Consider the following 21,980-nt stretch of genomic DNA (forward strand, 5'->3'; position numbering starts at 1 on the left):
CGCGTCGCCCAATCAGGCCGTCGCGGGGGCTGGCGTGACGGCCGCTCGGCGCCTCCGGATTGGCTCGGAGGAGGCATGGGTGAGGATGGGGCCAGGCGGGGCTTCGCAAGCAGCCGGGTTTCTTAAAGGGGCCGCGCGCGCGCCCGCTCGCTCGCTCTTGCGCCGCCGCTTCTTCCTCGTTCCATCATCCTTGCAAAGGTTGCGTGTGACCCCCAGGATCGCTGTGGGGCGAGTAAGGGTGAACGCAGAGACACGCAAATAAACACAAAGGCAATGGTGCAATATATCTAGAGGCGATGGTGCAATAGGAAACGTGACGTGTGTTCACATACAGCCAGGAATATCTGTGTTATGTGCAATCTAAATCTCGCCTCGTGGGTAGCTGATAATTAAGCTGCGCTACTGCTACTGAGTTACTGCTACGAAGATCATGGCCTGACTGGTCCCATCACCTCCTGGCAAATAGAAGGAGAAGAAATGGAGGCAGTGAGAGATTTTACTTTCTTCGGCTCCATGATCACTGCAGTTGGTGACAGCAGTCACGAAATTAAAAGACGCCTGCTTCTTGGGAGAAAAGCAATGACAAACCTAGACAGCATCTTAAAAAGCAGAGACATCACCTTGCCAACAAAAGTCCGTGGTTTTCCCTGCAGTGATGTGTGGAAGTGAGAGCTGGACCATAAAGAAGGCTATCGCCGAAGAATGGATGCTTTTGAATTCTGGTGCTGGAGGAGACTCTTGAGAGTCCCATGGACTGCAAGAAGATCAAACCTCTCCATTCTGAAGGAAATCAGCCCTGAGTGCTCACTGGAAGGACAGATCCCGAAGCTGAGGCTCCAATACTTTGGCCACCTCATGAGAAGACTCCCTGGAAAAGACCCTGATGTTGGGAAAGATGGAGGGCACAAGGAGAAGGGGACGACAGAGGATGAGATGGTTGGACAGTCTTCTCGAAGCTACCAGCATGAGTTTGACCAAACTGCGGGAGGCAGTGGAAGACAGGAGTGCCTGGCATGCTCTGGTCCATGGGGTCACGAAGAGTCGGACACGACTAAATGACTAAACAACAACAACTGCATATGCGATATTGCTATTATTATGATCACCATTGTGAAAAGGGGACTATAATGTACAATACTGAGAGGATGCAATGCTATAGGATGGCCCATGTTTTACGGCCAGGGGTGGTATAAAATATTGCAGCGGAGGTAAACTCCACCCTGCATATAATTGATAACATGAAGTTCCAGACATGTCCTGGTTTTTGGGTGTAAAAACGTCAGGAAAGTTTGGATGTATGGCAACGCAATGGGAAAAGCAGTTCCAAATCACTATTTTCGGGTTAGGATTCTGGAGAAAAAGCTCAGCAATTTGCGTTTGTTTACCCCAAAAAACTTAACAATCTTGGTGGGGGGGGGTTAGCAGGTGTCAGGAATTTTACTTTTTGAAATATGGCAACCCTAGGGGATGTCCCCTTCAAATATTTGATTGGAGGCTCCTAGGAGTTGGCTCTTATCCTGATGGCCTTGCAGCAAATTTCCTGGTGGCCCACTGTCGTCTTCTTGTTTAGCGATCCCTTGTAGCTGAGTAAGATTGTCTTCCATAAACACGGTTTTAACAATGAGTCTGTAAGTGACTGTGGAGGCCAATTATGGATCCACACGTCCTTCCACAGTGGGGACATTGATTCCGGTGTGGGAGTTGATCACAGTCTGGATTTGCCAAGCGTGCCTTCCTCCTGGCACGTTTCTCCCTTGCGTCCTGAGTTTGAGTGTCTTCAAAGCCCATGACACCTCTGGTAAAGGCTGTTCTCCAACTGGAGCTCTCACAGGCCAGTGTTTCCCAGTTGTCAGTGTTTATACTACTTTTTATTATTTGCCTTGAGATAGTCTTTAAACCTCTTTTGTTGACCACCATCATTATGCTTTCCAAAATGGCCAGTCCAACGAAGTTGATGTTGAAGAATCATTGCTTCAACACTGGTGATCTTTGCTTCATCCAGTACAATGATATTAGTGGCCCACTGTAATGCGGAGCTAACCGGGGCTATCAGCTGTCTGGTTCCAAAGCGCCCTCCTTGTTTGCATTGAGCCCGGATGGCCCCCTGATTTTCCCCAGAGCTGAGGGTGATGAAACAATTGCTGAGACAGCTAGAGTGCTGGTGGTGAAAAACTCGCTCTGAAGCAGACTGAACACAGGTTAGAGCTCAACATGGAGCCTGCCGAACGGTGGCAGTGATGGTGAAGAGGACCTTCTTTGTCGACTCTTGCATCTGAAGAAAACAGTACCAGGAGACTCTTTTAGATGGTTCATAGTCTTTTTTCCCAAAAAAATTTTTATTGTTTTTTTCACAAAAATTTAAACACAGAGACAAATAGACAAACAAATCATAACCTTATTAAAACTAATCTAATTAACATTGTTAAGTGACTTCCTCGTATCCCCCGGTTAGATTTCAGTGTATCTCATTATAACGGTTTTCCAAATTGATATTCTTATAAAATTAACTTAATCACTTAACATCTTTCTTTCTTTCTTTCTTTCTTTCTTTCTTTCTTTCTTTCTTTCTTTCTTTCTTTCTTTCCAGTTCAGCATTAAACATATTAATTCATCACATTACATATTTAAATCCTGAGCCTATCCGGTATTTGCAAGCTTTTTCTAATTAATTTAACTTAACCTATTTAACTAAGTAGTCATTAAATTTTGTCCATTCTTCCTGGTACTAGATGGTTCATAGTCTTAACAGAACCACCTTTGCCATAGGGATCTGGGGAGGACCCCAAGATCTCCTGCAATGATTTTGCAAGGGTTTTTTTTTTTTGCAGATAAAGTCACTCAGATTCAGAAAGAGCTACACTACACCATGGGAGCTGGGCCGGAGCAGGAGAGTGCTAGAGTCCTGTCTGGTCGAGTTGCAAGGGATCAATTCCAACCTGTTACCTCTGAGGATGTGGACAGGCTGCTTGGACAAGTGAAACCGACTGCCTGTCTCCTTGATCCTTGCCCATCCTGGCTCATAAAAACAAGCCCGGCAAGGCTGGGCAATGGACTTTGTGGAGTAGGGAATGCTTCCTCTGTGAGTCTTCCCAGTCACCTTTATTAAACCGGTTCTTAACAAAACCATTTTTGGACCTGGCCATCATGGCCGACTATTGCCCAGACTCAAATCTTCTGTTCCAGGGCCAGGAGATTGAGCAGGTGATCGCTGGCTGAGAGAAAGGAGTCTTGTTGTCTTGGCAGCCCAGGACCTCAAGCACATTGCCCAGGCTTGTGCCTCGGGGAGGTCACATCAGTGCAGCTAATGCAACAGTTTCACTTCACCCCCCAGCGGCATACTCCATTGTCTCTCGGATGCCAACAACAATAGCCACTCTGGCTCGGGTTGATGGGAGTTGTAACCCATTTTCCATTTAAGGGGAGGTTGCTATGGTTCTTCCTGGAGGATTAACACTGGCCAGCACTGCAGGAACAGTTGGCTATGCTCAATCCCCTCTTAGCCAGCAGATAATGGGGAAAGGGTCCCTCTGCCTGACAGTCCTGCACTTTAGACACACATTTTCTAATTCACTGCCTACTGGACCTGCTGGGTCACATTTTTTTTGCACATAGATAAATGCTTGCAAGCTTGCAACACCCTGGTTTCAACAGAGTTACTTTAATTTACCTCTTCTAATCGCCAAAGTAGGTTGCGAGTTTTCTGCCAGCAAAGCAGCCTGGCCTCTTCGTATTTAACAGATGGGTGGTGGTGATATTATTATTATTATAAAAGAAAAAAAATTGTCTACACAACAGGATTGTTAAGAACTGAAGCTACAACTCTGCAGAGTCAAGTTAAAGGCCTGTTCTACGACAAGAGCATATTGGGTTGCTGCAACTAACTTTTACTCATAGTCAAAACAAAAAATTCCTTCCAGTAGCACCTTAAAGACCAACTAAGTTAGTTCTAGGTATGAGCTTTCGTGTGCATGCACACTTCTTCAGATACTCATAGTGTTCCTGTCGATATTAACGGCCCTAAGATAATTGTGGCTGCTAACTTCAATTAGTCTGCTCTGACAAAAAGTTAAGTGCAACCTTCAGGCTTCAGAGAGAGCACAGAACAAGTTGTTCAGTTCCAGGGAGTTTCCTAAATTTCAAACTTGCTGAGCTCCTCTTGCAGATAAAAAGATTATGCAAGCATCTTTCGAAAACCTTTCTCTTCTTTTTTTAAAGATTGGGAGTCTCAAGACCACCATTTGGGGATTTTTCTTTTTAAAACAACAGGGAATATGCCCTCAAGACAGAGAAAAACTAGAACCCTGGCAACAAAAGAGAGCGCGAACAAATTGTTCCCGCTTTTGACGTTTTACAGGTGTTTCGTGATAAGCATCTTCCCCGCAGGGTGCATTACAACCAAGAACTAAACACAGGAGCAGTGATATTTTTCCAGAAGGTGCCAGAGCTCACCGGGAACTTCTCCTTCGTTCTCTTAGAATGGTAATGGTGCCCACCTGAGAGGGTCAGCTCCAGCTAAAGGAAAAGCTGTCCAGAAGTGAACATAATGTTGCATACCACCTCAGTATCCCAAGTGGTGCAAGATTATAGGGCAGTGGTGGCGAACCTTTTTGAGATCGAGTGCCCAAACTGCAACCCAAAAGCCACTTATTTATCATAGAGTTGTTGAGCGTTTTGGGGGAGGATTGACCAAAGTTGTTGACCTTTTTGAGGAGCAACACACAAACGAAACACCTGATTGGCGGGCCCGCATCTCAACCAAACACCACTGCAGGCAGAGCACAATCAAGGAAGCGATACCAACCCAAAGCTGCGTCGGAGACTCTATATAATAACAATAATAATTTATTATTTATACCCCGACCATCTGGCTGGGTTTCCCCAGCCACTCTGGGTGGCTTCCAACAGAATATTAAAATACAATAGTCTATTAAACATTAAATGCTTCCCTAAGCAGGGCTGCCTTCAGATGTCTTCTAAAAGTCTGGTAGTTGTTTTTCTCTTTGACATCTGATGGGAGGGCGTTCCACAGGGCAGGTGCCACTACCGAGAAGGCCCTCTGCCTGGTTCCCTGTAACATGGCTTCTTGCAGGGAGGGAACCTCCAGAAGGCCCTCAGCACTGGACCTCAGTGTCCGGGCAGAACTCTAGGGGGCGTTTGACCAATGGTGTGTGTGCCAACAGAGAGGGCTCTGAATGCCCACTCTGGCACGCTTGCCATAGGTTCACCACCACTGTTCTAGAGGTTCCAGGTCCTCAGCTGAAGTCCTTGTTACCTTTTGGAAATGAGGCACTGCAGAGACTATGGGATCTTTATGATATAAGCTAAAGGTAACGGACCCCAGGACATCCTCCCCAGCCGGGCAGCTCCCAACATATTAAAACATGATAAAAGATCAAACAGTAAAAACTTCCCTGAACAGGGCTACTTTCAGATGTCTTCTAAAATAGTTGTTGTCGTAGTTAAGCTTCTCTCTCCCGCCCCCCCCCCCCCCTATCTTGCAGAGGAACTCATTTGTCTAGTTCCACAAGCAAAATTCTCCATTAGATTTTAACCCCTACCGCATTGGAAAGGGACTCAGGGTGCTGTAGCTCTGGAGTAGGGAAGGATTTTCAACCCCATTCATAGCTGTCAACCATCCCTTATTGGGCGGGAAACTCCCTTATCCCAGTGCCGTGTCCCACTGCTGTCCCTTATTGATTATGTCCCTTAAATTTCCTGGGTTTCATGCTCGCCTGGCTCGGGAGGGAAGCAGCGGATTGGGGTCCTCCGCCGCGAGAGAGAGCATGCACACAAGCTGCCTCCTCTCCGAGCTGCCTCGTCTCCGTCTCTCCCTTTCCACCCTCAGGTCAGGGGCGCGTCGTGAGGAGACGGGTGGCAGCGGGCAGGCAGGCAGGCAGCCCCTCTCTTGCGAGACTTGCATGCAGAAGGGCGGTGCTTCAGCAGCGCAACAACCTCATGCTGGGCTCACGGGTGGCATGGGCGAGAGTCTCCCTCCCTCCCCCATCTCTCTCGGGCGGGGAAGGGCCGATGGAACTCCTCGCGCCAGGAGGACGGCAGCCCCGACTGCTGCTTAGCATCCCCTCCAACCAGTGCAGCATCTTCATGTAGTGATTTCCCCCTCTGCATCCCTTTCATAACTCAATTTTTATAAATCATTTGTCCAACCATAGTTCAAATTTTTACGACAAGTTTTCTGTTAGTCCTACCAAGGTATGTAACTCTTTGCAATAGCTTTCCAAATAAATTATAAACTTTCCTCATTCTTTATTAAAGAGGTCCTCTTCCTGGTTTCTAATCCTGCCTGTAAGCTTTGCCATCTCGACGTCGTTCATCAGTTTTGTCTGCCGCTCTTCTTTGGTCGGAGTTGTAGACCCTTAGGATCATGTAGTCCAACCCCCTGCGTAACACAGTCAGTCGCAGCAAAAGCAGCATGGCTCCATCAGTGCCGGATTTATGTATAAGTCAAGCAAAATCCCTTATTTTGGCTGCTGATCCCTTATTTTCGAGGCTGCTGGTCCTTTATTTTCAAATCTGTAAGTTGACAGCTATGACCCCGTTCCTTCCTGAGCAACTTTCTGAGGGTGGCATGCCAGCGGCAGTTGGCATCAGAGGCCAAGCCAGATGGAACAGTAAGCGCAGCTTTTTAGCTTTGCGCAGGTGGTTGGTTGTTACACCTGTTCAGCTTCAAACACCCCTCCCTGTTCTTTGCATAGGTGAGCAGGAGGACAGTGCCAGCCATACCCGCCTGTGGTGTGGGGCAGAGCAAGTGCGTGGCACAGCTTGCACAGCAAACTTTTGGGTAGCGAAAGAGAAGCAGAAGCAAATTTTGGAAGACTTCCTGATGATGCACGATTTGGCAGATCCCATTTATTGATTTATTTCGTTAAGAATCTAACCGCGAGCTAAAAAATAAATAAATAGAATACATAAAGACATTTTAAAAGGTAGAGGAAAACAACAAGAACCATATGATCTGTTCTATGATAATAATAATAATAATAATAATAATAATAATAATAATAATAATAATAATATATAAATTATACCCCACCCATCTGGCTGGTACTGAAGTCTCATATTGAATATAACTGTAGAAAGGACTTTATGATATGAAAGTAGAGGCGATGCATGTACTTCCGTAACTCAAGAAAATATTTAATAAAAACAATTGGGAAAAACAACAACAATATGATCTGTCACTGATGCTTTAGATGAGATTCCTGCATCGCAGAGGGATGAACCAGACTGGGGTCCCTTCCAGCTTTACCATTCTATGTTTCTATGATTCTATATGACAACAAAATATAATTAAGAATACAGAACTATGTAACATATATGTAGATGGATGAACTTATTGTTTCCCTGAGATAGACATTGATGCATGACTCACGATGTTTTCAATAAATACGTTCATTAAATTTGTCCATGCGTAATCTTCCTTCAAAAGCAATCCGTTCATGGCTTGCAAGAATTCCCATGTCATCTATCCATCAATCAAAAGAGATCTTTTTGTCCTTCCAATGTATCAGTATCAATCGTTTTGCAGATGTACAGGGTGTGTAGACTGCTTACAAACTACAAAACTCTCTTAAGCGGTCTGTGTCATCCATTCTTGGCTTTGCAAAGTCCTAGGTAGATCTCGTTGCAACAGAAGAACCTCCTCCCTGCTTTGTCCAGGCTGAACAGGACATATTGAGCTCTCTCGCACACACAAACCCAACCACCCACATTCTTCTTTTAAGAACAAGGTTCGACAAACCCAAGCCCTTGGTTTTTCCCCAGGTAGCTCAAGCCTTCAGCATTTCCTTACATCCTGATAGAATCACAAAATCCCAATTCTTCAAACCATTTGACCTTTCCCTGGGCAACAAGTTCTGCTCCTTACATCATGAGGTCTTCCTTCTTCCTTCTTATGCTACACCGGGGTTAGTTGGCCCACAGTCCCTAGAAATTGGGCAGCCCTTAGGAATTTGGTGGCTACATATGTATGTGTGTATTATTATTGTTATTACTACAATCATACCTCGGGTAACACACCCTTCAGGTTGTGTGTTTTCGGGTTGTGCACTGCGCCGAACCTGGAAGTACCGGAACGGGTTACTTCCGGGTTTCGGCATTCATGCATGCGCAGAAGCACTAAATCATGCTTTACGCATGTGGAGAAGTGCTGAATCGCAACCCATGCGTGCACAGACGCTGCGCTGTGGGTTGCGAATGTGCCTCCCACACGGATCATGTTCACAACCTGAGCATCCACTGTATTATTGTTATTATTTATTAAATCTGTAGGTCCCTCCCAATACCAGCAGGTCTCAGGGCGACTCACGGGATAAAATCGCAATATAAAAACGCCAAATGCACAATCCAAATAAAAACAAGAACCACCCAATTATTCCCCCATTCCCGACACATTTTAAAAGGGCATTGAATGTCAGTCAACCAATGGCCTGGTTAAAGAGGAACCATTATACACTCTTAAAGGTGTATAATGAAGGCGCCAGGCAAACGTCCTTGGGGAGAGCATCCCACAAATGGTTAGCCACATATATATACATTGCAGGGGGTTGGACTAGATGATCCTTGAGGTCCCTTCCAACTCTACAATGTCCACCCACACAAAATGTCTCCCTTCTCCTAGGGTTTCGTTTGGTCTGCTGATTGAGGACGAGGAATAAGGTTGTCTCTGCACTGTGAACTCACATCAGGGCATTTTATTATTATTATCATTAAAAAATAATAATATGTCAAGGAGATAACTGCACAACTTTTAGAAGACATCTGAAGGCAGCCCTGTATCAGGAGGTTTTCAATGCCGGCCAGAGTGGTGGGGTATAATAATAATAATAATAATAATAATAATAATAATAATAATATTTTTTTAAAAAAAATGCCACTTGAAAGGCCATAGCTTCCCCTCAAACAAGCCTGAAAATTGCAGTCTGCTCACTTGCAGTGAAACTCTTTCAACACAGAGCCTTAGCCACAGCCCCTTGACCCTTGGAAGAAACACGCACACGAAACATTTCCGTCGAGGAACGAATAAAACTTTAATACAGAAACCAGGAACTTCTCAACATCTATATGGGGCTCTCATTCTCCGAAGAGGCAGAATGCTAAACTTCTGCTGTCTATTGCAACAGCCTTGGCTGCTATACTAACTGAAAAATCTGTCTTTCAGACTGAGAAACTCAAAGTTCAACAGCTGTCTCCATTTCTGTTAGTCCAACATCTTTCATTTAACTGTGGTCCGGCTCACGCTTCATGTGGCCCAAGGCCACATTTCAAACAACAACAACACCCCACCATCACCCAAGCGAGGACTGGGGACGTGAATGCCACAAAACGATGAGGACTAGCCACTTGGTAAGTACTCGTCAGTATTAAAACCAGGGTGGAAATGGTTATGGTTTGGGTGGCTTCTCCGTAGCAATCGTGGGCATGTGCCCGCCCACCTCGCCCTGCCCTCTCTTCAAATTTTAGCATCCTAATACAATTCAACCGAGGTCAGAGAGGCTTAACCCTTCAACTGCTGCGAGTAGAAAGGTCCTCATCCTCTTCCTGACCAACTTGAGGCTGGCACTGGGGACACCACCAGGTAAGTCTTCTCAGTCCATCTGGAGGACCAAAGGCTTCTTTCCTCACCTGGTGCCCTTCAGGGCAACTCTCTTTCTGGTAGATCTGCCAGTGTTGCCTCCCTCTCTGCTGCTTGTTGATGAACCACTCCGAGGTGAAGCGAACAACATGGTCAAGTAGGGACCTGAGTTCCGGGAGTGGCAGGAAGGATCCGAGGGATAGTGGATGGATCTTTGCTAGGTACAGGGCCTCGTTCTTAATGATATTCCCTGGGATGAAATGTTTAAAACAGGGCATTTAACACCATCAAAACTTGCTAAAATGTATAGGACAAGATCTAGTGAGTGTTGGAAATGTAAAGAAAAGGAAGGTATATTTTGCCATATGTGGTGGACTTGTAAAGAGGTAAAGGTTTTCTGGGAAATGATATACAGTGGTACCTCGGGTTACAGACAATTCAGGTTACAGACTCCGCTAACCCAGAAATAGTACCTTGGGTTAAGAACTTTGCTTCAGGATGAGAACAGACATCGCACAGCAGCAGCAGCAGGAGGCCTCATTAGCTAAAGTGGTACCTCAGGTTAAGAACAGTTTCAGGTTAAGAACGGACATCCAGAATGAATTATAGGTGAAACTCGGAAAATTAGAATATCATGGAAAAGTTCGTTTATTTCAGTAATTCAGTGAAGCACAGTGGACCAACACCAGCTGATGACATGGCTCCCCAAATCAACACAGACTGTGGAAACTTCACACTGGACTTCAAGCATCTGGCATTGTGTGCCTCCCCATTCTTCCTCCAGACTCTGGGTCCTTGGTTCTCAAATGAAATGCAAAAGCTGCTCTCATCAGAAAAGAGATTTGGGGAGCCATGTCATCACCTGGTGTTGGCCCATTGTGCTTCATTAAGTCCAGGGTCAACACAGGAGATTTTGGAGCACTTCATGCTTCCTTCCGCAGACGAGCTTTATGGGGATGCTGACTTCATTTTCCAGCAGGACTTTGGCACCTGCCCACACTGCCAAAAGTACCAAAACCTGGTTCAGTGCCCATGGGATTACTGTGCTTGATTGGCCAGCAAACTTGCCTGACCTGAACGCCATAGAGAATCTATGGGGCATTGCCAAGAGAAAGATGAAAGACATGAGACCGAGCAATGCAGAAGAGCTGAAGGCTGCTATTGATGCATCTTGGTCTTCCATAACACCTCAGCAGTGCCACAGGCTGATAGCATCCATGCCACGCTGCATTGAGGCAGTAACTGATGCAAAAGGGGCCCAAACCAAGTACTGAGTACATATGCATGCTTCTACTTCTCAGAAGTCCAACATTGCTCTATTTGCAGTCCTTGTTTTACTGATTTCATTTAATATTCTAATTTTCTGAGATTGTTAATTTGGGGTTTTCATCAGCTGTACGCCATGATCATCACAATTATAACAAATAAAGGCTTGATATATCTCGCTTTGCATGTCATGAGTCTATCTCATATATAAGTTTCACCTTTTAAGTTGAATTACTGAAATAAATGAACTTTTCCACAATATTCTAATTTTCCGAGTTTCACCTGTAAGTTCTTAACCTGAGGTACCACTGTATAATGAGTGAAATAAAATGTTTAAAAACACTTTTGTTAAAAAAACCCAGAAGCCTTTTTACTGGGTATAGTAGGCAAAGAGATACAAAAAAAAAAAAAGACATTCCTTCAGGTATACTGGGCCAAGGTCATTTAGGGCTGTGAAGGTCAGCACCAACACTTTGAATTGTGTTCGGAAATGTACTGGGAGCCAATGTAGATCTTTCAAGACTGGTGTTATATGGTCTCAGCAGCCACTCCCAGTCACCAGTCTGGCTGGCTCCGTATTCTGGATTAGTTGTAGTTTCCAGGTGACCTTCAAAGGTAGCCTCACATAAAGTGCATTGCAGTAGTCCAAGTGGGAGATAACTAGAGCATGCACCACTCTGATGAGACAGTCTGTCGGCAGTTAGGGTCTCAGCCTGCGTACCAGATGGAGCTGGTAAACAGCTGCCCTGGACACAGAATTGACCTGTGCCTCCATGGACAGCTGTGAGTCCAAAATGACTCCCAGGCTGCGCACCTGGTCCTTCAGGGGCACAGTCACCCCATTCAGGACCAGGGAGTCCCCCACACCCACCCGCCTCCTTGCCCCCCCCAAACAGGATTCTACCTCAATCCATTAGCCATCCATCCTCCAACCACCTCCATCTCACACAGGACCTTCAGCGCCATTCTTAACCTGAAACTGTTCTTAACCTGAGGTACCACTTTAGCTAATGGGGCCTCCCGCTGCTGCCACGCGATTTCTGTTCTCATCCTGAAGCAAAGTTCTTAACCCAAGGTACTATTTCTGGGTTAGCGGAGTCTGTAACCTGAAGCATCTATAACGTGAAGCATGTGTAACCCCAGGTACCACCGTACATTTTTTTTTTTTGCTTTCATTTTATGGATCAATGGTCTCCTTAGATAGTAAAATTCATGTCAAATTGTTTTAGGGGTTGTTTTTAAGAGTCTGGAACGAATTAATCCATTTTGCCTTACTTTCTATGGGAAAGTGCGCCTTGGTTTCAGAATGCCTTTGGTTTTGGAACGGACTTCCGGAACGGATTACGTTTGAGAACCAAGGTACCACTGTACTGGGAAGAAAACTAAAGAGATACTGCACAACCCGATACATACCAAGCCCTGAGAAATATCTTTGGTCCAGGAGGGTGTGGCACACAGGTACAGCTTTGCACAGGGCCCCCAAAGCACGTTCCTGATCAAACTCCAAGCTCAGGATGTCAGTAGCTGGCTCAGCGGTAGGAGAAGAACAGCTATGGATCCGGCAGTTATAAAAGATGAGAAAGCCCCCTCCATCAAAATGCAGAACCAGCCTGAAAGTCGAATGAAGAATATCTTATTATCTTAGAATAGGGGTGGGGAAACATTTTGGTATCTATGATCCAGAGTCTTATTGTGATCCGGCCAAATCTGAGAAGTAGGGACCACCTGTATGTCAATCAAATGGTGTCAGATGATTGACAGGTGGGTGGCTCCACTCATCTTTCCAAATCCCACCTGCAGCATCTCCAAGTATTAGGCAGACATTGGGCTGCTGGTAGTCCCTCTACTGTTTGCAAAGGGGTTTTAAGACAATTCACCCTGCTCTGCTGTCTGCGTCAAAGGGGACCTGTCTGAAACCCCTTTGCAAAAGCACTCTTTGAAGCAATGTGCTCAGCAAGGTTTAGAATAGGGCTTTGCAAAATTGCAGACTGAAGCATCCTCCCCTCAACTCCACCCCGCCCAGGCAATGTTTGAAAGAGGTGGGAAGACTGCTTCTAAAGGCCTTCAGAGGTTCGAAACAGAGCCCAGGGACTCTTAAAGAGCTCCACAAAAGCGCTCTTTAAGCAGCTGCACAGGAGAGAAGATTCTCCTGCAACAGGAGAGAGGACACACTGCACAGACTCCTCTGTCCTCAGGCCCACCTGCTTGCTTAAATTAGAAGTCCAAGCCAGACGGGGCGGATTTTGGTAATATGGCACCCTGAGCAAGGAGGGAATTTAGTGCCCCCATCCCTAAATATTTCCTATTAACACAATAATTCTTTTTGGTAAAGTTACATTTTTGTGGATTTTCTCAGTAGGTACTCATATAAATGTTGCTGTTGTTTTGTTGTTGTTGTTTGCCCACTTAGCTTGATGCCTGGTACAGGGAACCGCCTGCATAACCCTAAATCTGGCCCTGACCCTGCCAATCAGCTGATGGGTGGCTGGATGTGTTTTTGCAAAAAGATTAGCCCGTGAGCCAAAGGTTCTGCACCTCTGGTTTAGAAAAAGTATAAACTGCTGCCTTGGTCTATTTGCCAGTGCTTGAAATCCATGTCACTGTAGGCTAACACTTGCATTTGGACTTATGACAGTTTTTCTCATAACTCTGTGCAAAGAGGAAGCTACCTGGGCCTATTTTTTGTGTGGCATCTGCACAGTGTAGTAATTATCAAATTCGTACCTGGGAACCGGATCTTTCCAGTCCCCTCTTTTATTAGCCTTGTTGGCCCTTGCAAACTCATTGGCACGGACGCTCCCATACAGCCAAAAGTGGAAGCGTAGCCATTTCCAAGGGGGTCCAGCAGCGTCGTCCATAAATGATGGCAGATCAGCTTCTTGCTCCTCCTGCAGGGGGCGCCACGGACCCCCAGAGACGGCCTTGCCTCCTTCCCAACTCTGAAGAATGGGACTGCCTCTGCCACGGCCCATCCCCTGGCTGCTTGACCCGGGTTCGGAAGGTTCTGTAGACGAGCCCTCGCTGCTGGACTCTGCTTCCTGAACTCCACCAAAAGCCAGGAACAAATTCTTCCCATGGACCTAAAAAAAATCGGGGATATCAGAAGGCATCGTTTTCTGTTCCACACTGTATTCATCATAGAGATGTAAAATTTCAGAAGCTGCACCTTGGTTTTCAAACATTTCGGAAGTCAAACAGACTTCCAGAACAGATTAAGTTTGGCGCTTTTGTTTTCGCTATTTATTTTGCGCTTTTGTTTCCGAGGCTTTTTTGGTTAATTTGTGACTTTGTGGATGATAATTTTTATCATCTACAATACTGCCTTATTTATTTTATAGTACAGTACATTGATTATTGCTTTCATTTTATGGATCAATTTAGGTGAAAAAAGGTAAGGTAAGGACCCCTGGACGGTTAAGTCCAGTCAAAGGCGACTATGGGGTTGCGGCACTCATCTCGCTTTCAGGCCGAGGGAGCCGGCGTTTGTCCACAGACAGCTTTCCGGGTCATGTGGCCAGCAGGACTAAAACGCTTCTTGCACAACGGAACACCGTGACGGAAACCAGAGCGCACGGAAACGCCGTTTACCTTCCCGCTGCAGCGGTACCTATTTATCTACTTGCACTGGCGTGCTTTCGAACTGCTAGGTTGGCAGGAGCTGGGACAGAGCAATGGGAGCTCACTCTGTTGTGAAGATTCGAACTGCCAACTTTCTGATTGGCAAGCCCAAGAGGCTCAGTGGTTTAGACCACAGCACCACCAACTGGAAAACAACGAAGCCGGTGGACCTGATGGGATACCTGCCAAAGTCTTCAGAATGAACTCACATAACAACTTCACAAGCTCATTGGGGAAAATCTGGGAGAGGCACAGCAACACCATTGCTCTCTGACTCTCCCCAACCCGCTGCTTGCTAACTCCGTTCCATAACTCCAAACTGTCATTTCTAAAACACTAGCATTGGCTTCTCAGTTGAGGGAAAAATCCTACTAGTTTGCAAAAAGGCATTTGAGCCTTTGTTGTGCTAGCAGATCATTACCAAACAGGCTATCATAAAACCATAGAATTGTAAGAGCTGGAAGGGACCCTGAGGGTCATCTAGTCCAACCCCCTGCAATGCAATAATCTTTTGCCCAATGTGGCACTCGAACCCATGACTCTAACAGTGATGGCCAAACTCACCCCTCCAGCTGTTTTGGGACTACAATTCCCATCACCCTTGACCACTGGTCCTGTTAGCTAGGGATGATGGGAGTTGTAGTCCCAAAACAGCTGGAGAGGCAAATTTGGCCATCACTGATAAAGAGACCCCTGCTCTACCAGCTGAGCTGCCAGTAGCTCCCTGCAAGGAAACTGGTCTGTTAATTAGCTGTTAATAAACCACTCAAGGGATGCCAGTAGAGCTGTGGGTTAAACCACAGAGCCTGTTGTTGTTGTTGTTTAGTCGTTTACTCGTGTCCGACTCTTCGTAACCCCATGGACCAGAGCACGCCAGGCACTTCTGTCTTTCACTGCCTCCCCCAGTTTAGGAATTGCCAATCAGAAGGACAGCAGTTCGAATCCCCGTGACGGGGTGAGCTTCCGTTGCTCGGTCCCAGCTTATGCCAACCTAGCAGTTCAAAAGAACATCAAAGTGCAAGTAGATAAATAGCTACTGCTCCGGCGGGAAGGTAAACGGCATTTCCGTGCGCTGCTCTGGTTCACCAGAAGCAGCTTAGTCATGCTGGCCACATGACCCGGAAGCTGTACGCCGGTTCCCTCGGCCAGTAAAACAAGATGAGCACCGCAACCCTAGAGTCGGCCACGTCTGCACCTAATGGTCAGGGGTCCCTTTACATCACTCAAAGCATCATCTTGGGCTTGGACTAATTAAAACTTAATACAGTACATGCTAATTTCAGAGGATTTAGAAGCATCCAATACAAATGTCAAAGCAGCTTATCTTTAGTAGCTGTTGACGTGCCCAACAGCTTAAAAACACATTGGGTGTGCCTACCTTTTATTTTAAGGTTGGAGTTTTAATACTCCAAGCATTAATTAATTTCTAGCACCCACTTGATTCCAGAAATTTAGGTCAAGTCTAGTGCCCACAACTTACAGCAATATTATTCTCCCCCCTTTCTTTTTTTAAAAAAATAATTTTTATTAAGAATTTCAACATAACAAATTATCAAAACATCTCCTCTTTATTATCTGTCTATTATGCGAAATTGACATACAAATTGCGAGATAAAGACAACTGTGACTTCAAAGAAGAATGGGAAGTTTTTACAAACTACTTAAAGAGACAACAAAATGAACTGGAATCCTTGGCAGGTTTTGAATAAACATACAGCAGTATTATTCTGAATGCTGTAAAAGTTCAAATGAATTGCAGCAGAGACGAGGGAAAAATACACAAGGTATTTGGGGGAGCCAAGTGGGTGCGAGACTCACCTGAGTGTCCCGCAGCACCCTCCCCTTCAGATCATTCGGGTTCATCTGCTTCGTGCTGCCCCCTACTTTGGTCACGGCTTGCCCCACAAATGGGAAGCACTGAAGCTGGAACCTCTTCACAGTCGGGCCCTCAGGCATCGCTTCAGGAGAGGGAGAAATTTGGGGAAGCTGAAAGGGGCCAAGTTAAGCACTCAAACACACAGCCCCCCCCCAATTTTTAAATTAATTTTCCAGGTTTATAACAAATATAACATACAAAAAAGAAAAAAAGAAAAGAAAAAGAATAAAAAGGACATACAAATAAACCCAATCCTTCTAAAATCCAATTTGCTTTTAATAGTTTATTGACTTCCTCAACCCCCCCCCCAAGTTCCATTGTTTCCCCTTGTAGCAGTTTTCCAATCTCTTCTTTCTGACAAAATTTACTTTTTCAAATTACTTAGCTTCTTTTCATAATTTCTCCCATAATGTTTTACACTTTAATCATATTCTATTCCTAAGCCAAACTGATGAATTCAAGTAGCTTCTAGTTGTCTTATATTACAATATTTAATTAAATAGTCTTTAAACTTCTTCCATTGTTCTTGGTGTTCCTCTTCTTTCTGATCACGGATTCTTCCAGTCAGGTCAGCCAGCTCCAAAAAGTCCAACATCTTCATCTGCCATTCTTCTATTGTTGGTATTTCTTGCAATTTCCAATTTTGGGCTAATAAAATTCTTGCTGCAGTGGTGGCATACAAAAACAATCTAACATCCTTTTTGGGCAGTTCCAATCCTATTATTCCCAGTAAAAAGGCTTCTGGTTTCTTAATAAATGTATATTTCAACATTTTTTTTAATTCATTATAAATCTTTCCCCAGAAGTTTTTCACCTTAGGACACATCCACCACATATGATAAAAGATACCTTCTTTACACTTATCTTTACATTTCCAACATAGATTATCATTCATATGACAGATTTTTGCTAATTTTACTGGTGTTAAGTACCATCTATACATCATTTTCAAAGACACAGCTCTTGTACAATGGGCTTTCCACCGACAGGGCCAACTCCAAGCATGTACAGGCACAAAACATTGAGGAATATAAAGAATAATAGTATCACAGAATCAATTGGAAGGGGACCAAGAGTCATCTAGTCCAACCCCCGCAATGCAGGAATCTCAGCTAAAGCATCCATGACAGATGGCCATCCAACCTCTGTTTAAAAACTTGCAAGGAAGGAGAGCCCACAACCTCCCGAGGGAGACCGTTTCACTGTCCAACAGCTCTTACCCTCAGAAAGTTCTTCCTGAAGTTTAGTTGGAATATTCCTTCTTGTAACTTCAATCAATTGCTTCGGGTCCTACCCTCCAGAGCAGGAGAAAGCAAACGTGACCAATTCTCCATGTGAAAGCCGTTTAGATCAGGGGTAGGCAACCTAAGGCCCGGGGGCCAAATGCTGCCCAATCGCTTTCTCAGTCCAGCCCGCGGATGGTCTGGGAATCAGCGTGTTTATACATGAGCAGAATGTGTCCTTTTATTTAAAATGCATCTCTGGGTTATTTGTGGGGCCTGCCTGGTGTTTTTACATGAGTGGAATGTGTGCTTTTATTTAAAACGAATCTCTGGGTTATTTGTGGGGCATAGGAATTCATTCATTATTATTTTTCCAAAATATAGTCCGGCCCACCACATGGTCTGAGGGACAGTGGACAGGCTGAAAAAGGTTGCTGACCCCTGGTTTAGACATTTGAAGATGGCTATAATATCTCCTCTTTTCCAGTCTAAACATGCCCAGCTCCTTCAAGCATTCCTCATAAGTCTTGGCTTCTAGACCCTTGATAATCTTGGCTGCCCTCCTCTGCACACATTCCAGCTTGTCAACATCCTTCTTAAATTGTGGTGCCCAGAACTGGACACAGTATTCCAGGTATGACCGAGGCAGAATAGAGTGGTACTATTACTATGTTTCTATGCTTAGTTATAGGCAGTTATGAAAACTGTATCACGTCACACACTCTCCTCAGAATGGAAAAGCACCCTAGCAAGGTGGTAGAAGGTTGCCTCTTCAGAGGCTTGGTGTGGGCAGCTGGTAACAACAACAACAACAACAACAACAACAATTTATTCCACCCATCTGGCTGGGTTTCCCCAGCCACTCTGGGTGGCTTCCAATCAAGTATTAAAATACAGTGGTCTGTTAAACATTAAAAGCTTCCCTAAACAGGACTGCCTTCAGATGTCTTCTAAAAGTCTGGTAGTTGTTTTTCTCTTTGACATCTGGTGGGAGGGCTTTCCACAGGGCGGGTGCCACTACTGAAAAGGCCCTCTGCCTGGTTCCCGTAACTTGGCTTCTTGCAGTGAGGGAACCGCCAGAAGGCCCTCGGAGCTGGACCTCAGTGTCCGGGCAGAACAATGCTCCTTCAGATATACTGCACCAAGGCCGTTTAGGGCTTTAAAGATCAGCACCGACACTTTGAAATGTGCTCGGAAATGTACTGGGAGCCAATGTAGGTCTTTCAATACCGGTGTTATGTGATCTCGGCAGCCCCTCCCAGTCACCAGTCTAGCTGCCGCATTCTGTATTAGTTGTAGTTTCCGGGTCACCTTCAAAGGTAGCCCCACATAGAGCGCATTGCAGTAGTCCAAGCAAGAGACAACCAGAGCATGCACCACTCTGGCGAGACAGTCTGTGGGCAGGTAGGGTCTCAGCCTGCGTACCAGATGGAACTGGGAGACAATTGCCCTGGACACAGAATTGACCTGCGCCTCCATGGACAGCTGTGAGTCCAAAATGACTCCCAGGCTGCACACCTGGTCCTTCAGGTGCACAGTTCCCCCATTCAGGACCAGGAAGTCCCCCACACCTGCCCGACTCCTGTCCCCAAAAACAGTACTTCTGTCTTGTCAGGATTCAACCTCAATCTGTTAGCCGCCATCCATCCTTCAACTGCCAGAAATGGCAACAATGCAGATGTTCTTGGCCTTCTGTCTGCTGCCCAACACATTAAAGAACCTTTTCTAAAGCTGCTCATTCTGGCCTGGGTCCTGCTTTCTGAGCATCTTCAGCTGCAGGAACTGACACTCTGACAGGTGCAACCTGTTTCACATTTGCAAGAAATCTACCTTTTGGTGCAGCAGCGCTACACTTTGGAACTCCTTGCCGACTGATAACAGGCAGATGGCTTCACTGTAGTACTCTGTTCAGCACTTGTTAAAATCATTTTGGTTTCCAGAAGATTACCCAGGTATCTGGAATGTTGATGTGGTGTCTCAATCTGCTTTAAGTTTATCACTTTTAAAAAGTTGATTTTAACCATTTCATTCCTTTTGCAACTGACACTCTGACAGGTGCAACCGGTTTCACATTTGCAAGAAATCTACCTTTTGGTGCAGCAGCGCCTACACTTTTGTTGTTGGGTTTTTAAAAAACAATTAAGCGTGAAGCTCGTGCGGCTGACATATTCCTGTATTGCAGGAGGTTGGACTATAAATGATCCTCAGGGTCGCTTCTAACACTGCAATTCTGTGATCCTATCATCTCCTCCGATTTCGTAATCAAGCTCTGGCACGGATAGTATGTCCGGAAAGCTTCCGCGTCCAACACGTGTAGGTGTTCACATCCCTGTACGACTGCAGAGGTCAGTTAGCACCCCCCCCCCCCGCGAACACAATGCTTTGCCGAAGGAAGCCGTGCACACGTGCACCCCGCGTGTCAGAGTCGCCACGCGCATAAGCGGGTAGCAAGTGAACGTGTGAACGCTCCGCGTGCTCAGCCAACCTGGTTTCTCTCTCTCTTTGCGTTCTGATCATGGCATTTTTGCGGGGAGAAATCCGGACTCGATACCTTTCCAGGGATGCGAAACTCCTTTCGCACTTTCTCAAACCAGCTGCTCCGGCAGACCTACTCAGCAGAGCGCCGAACTGCGCGTCTCCGGAGCAATCGATGTCAGAGCGCCCTGCCCTCCCTGCCCCACCTCTGCTGTTCATGGTGATGTCTCTCTGAGCAGATGATTTCTCCCAAAATGCCACCTAGAGGTCAGGACAAGTTCCTTCAGGGTTGTTGTCCTCTTGGTTTTTTTTTAAAAAACCACTTTAGCACTTACTTTACCAACAAAGGTCCGTATAGTTAAAGCTATGGTTTTCCCAGTAGTGATGTATGGAAGTGAGAGCTGGACCATAAAGAAGGCTGAGACTTCCTGGGAAAGACCTTGATGTTGGGAAAGATGGAGGGCACAAGGAGAAGGGGACGACAGAGGACAAGATGGTTGGACAGTGTTCTCGAAGCTACCAGCATGAGTTTAACCAAACTGCGGGAGGCAGTGGAAGACAGAAGTGCCTGGCGTGCTCTGGTCCAAGGGGTCACGAAGAGTCGGACATGACTAAACGACTAAACAACAAGACTTTGGACTTTGTGCCTCTGGGCACGCACAGAGCGTTCCCCCCGATCCGCGTGAGAGAAAGGCGCTTTTAAAAATACCCGAGGGATTCTGAGCATGTGCAAATTACTTTTATTTTCTTAAGGAAAAGAACTTTTAAGGGAATGTGATGAGAGAGGGTTTCCTGAACATGTGCAGAGTGCAAAACAACCAAAACTGCCCACCCCTTTTGCCTGCCTTCCTCTCCTTTACATCCTCCTGTTCTGGAAGCTTTGCCCAGAACATAAAACTTTGTCCCTTGGAGAATCTTCGATTCATGTCCCCTACGGCTCACCTGCTCTCCACAGGCTCAGCTTCTGAATTCCTTCAACTGGTTCATTTCTAAATCAGGAATGGGGGAACCTCAGACCTGGTGGCCAAATGTGGCCCCTGTCTCCCTCCTATCTGGCCCTCAGAACGCTCCCCTAGCTATACACCCTTCCCAAGCCGCAACCCTCATTGCGCTTGCCCATTCCCTCCTCAAATTCTGTTGTGACCAGCTGGAATGTTGCCTATCGTACAAAGTCAAGTCGAAGATGTTTCCCCGCCCACTTTTGCAGCTAGGCCCCGCCCACCACTGTCCTGCGGCCCCCTGGTTAGTTTCCAGGAGGGAATCCGGCCCCTGAGCTAATCCCACCACTTTTCATGAATGAGACCGTGGAAAATAGCCAGAATGAATTGTATGATGAGAGTGTTTGTGGCGTAGTAGTTAGGACCTGGGAGATACGGGTTCAGATCCTCACTCAGCCATGAAGTTCACTGGGTGATCTTAGGCCAATCGCTGTTGCTCAGCCTAACCTCACTGGGTTTATTACCAGGATAAAATGGGGGATGGAAAACCATACAGATGTTAAAGAGAACAACTACCAGACTTTTAGAAGACATCTGAAGGCAGCCCTGTTTAGGGAAGATTTTAATGTTTGATGCATTACTGTATTTAAATATTTTGTTGCAAGCCGCCCAGAGTGGCTGGGGGAGCCCAGCCTGATGGGCGGGGTATAAATAAATTATTATTATTATTATTATTATTATTATTATTATTATTACATATAGTGTGGTGTGGTGTGAGGGGAGAGACTCCATCAGGCAAGGCCTCTTTCCACCTGCCTTGCTCCACTCTCTGCTTCTCAATGTGTATTGTATTATGTACTGTGGCTTGCCATTCTTTTATTGATTATAGTTTAGATATTATTGTAACTGTTGAGTGGATTTCTGTTTAACTTTTATATGTTGATATTATTATTTTATACTATTCTAATGATTGTTGAATGTTACTTTTTTGA

General features: G+C 45.6%; 1 protein-coding gene across 2 annotated transcripts; it reads right to left on the reverse strand.

Annotated features, from left to right (window-relative positions):
* Positions 1-9,022: 9,022 nt before the first annotated feature.
* On the reverse strand, positions 9,023-20,204 carry NEIL2 (nei like DNA glycosylase 2). Of its 2 annotated transcripts, none has more exons than XM_083733716.1 (5): positions 20,127-20,204; positions 16,295-16,434; positions 13,583-13,938; positions 12,272-12,468; positions 9,023-9,842 (listed from the first exon to the last, which is right to left on the reverse strand). In XM_083733716.1, exons 2-5 carry the CDS (start codon positions 16,430-16,432, stop codon positions 9,523-9,525), a joined length of 1,011 nt encoding a protein of 336 aa, XP_083589842.1. In that variant the 5' UTR covers positions 16,433-16,434; positions 20,127-20,204; the 3' UTR covers positions 9,023-9,522. The 2 variants fall into 2 exon arrangements, with proteins under 2 accessions (XP_083589842.1, XP_083589843.1); XM_083733717.1 differs by having other exon boundaries at positions 20,061-20,184.
* Positions 20,205-21,980: the final 1,776 nt, after the last annotated feature.

This window comes from Podarcis gaigeae (genome assembly GCF_964106915.1).
Source record: "Podarcis gaigeae genome assembly, chromosome: 3".
NCBI classification, from domain to species: Eukaryota; Metazoa; Chordata; class Lepidosauria; order Squamata; family Lacertidae; genus Podarcis; species Podarcis gaigeae.

Bases quoted from the DNA above. Each gene is read 5' to 3' on its own strand.
- NEIL2 (XM_083733716.1), bottom strand. From the start codon at position 16,432: ATGCCTGAGGGCCCGACTGTGAAGAGGTTCCAGCTTCAGTGCTTCCCA. The intron at 13,939-16,294 runs GTGAGTCTCGCA...GATTTTTTTTAG, and splicing joins GGGTGCTGCGGGACACTCAG to GTCCATGGGAAGAATTTGTT. The intron at 12,469-13,582 runs GTACGAATTTGA...TTCGACTTTCAG, and splicing joins TGGAAAGATCCGGTTCCCAG to GCTGGTTCTGCATTTTGATG.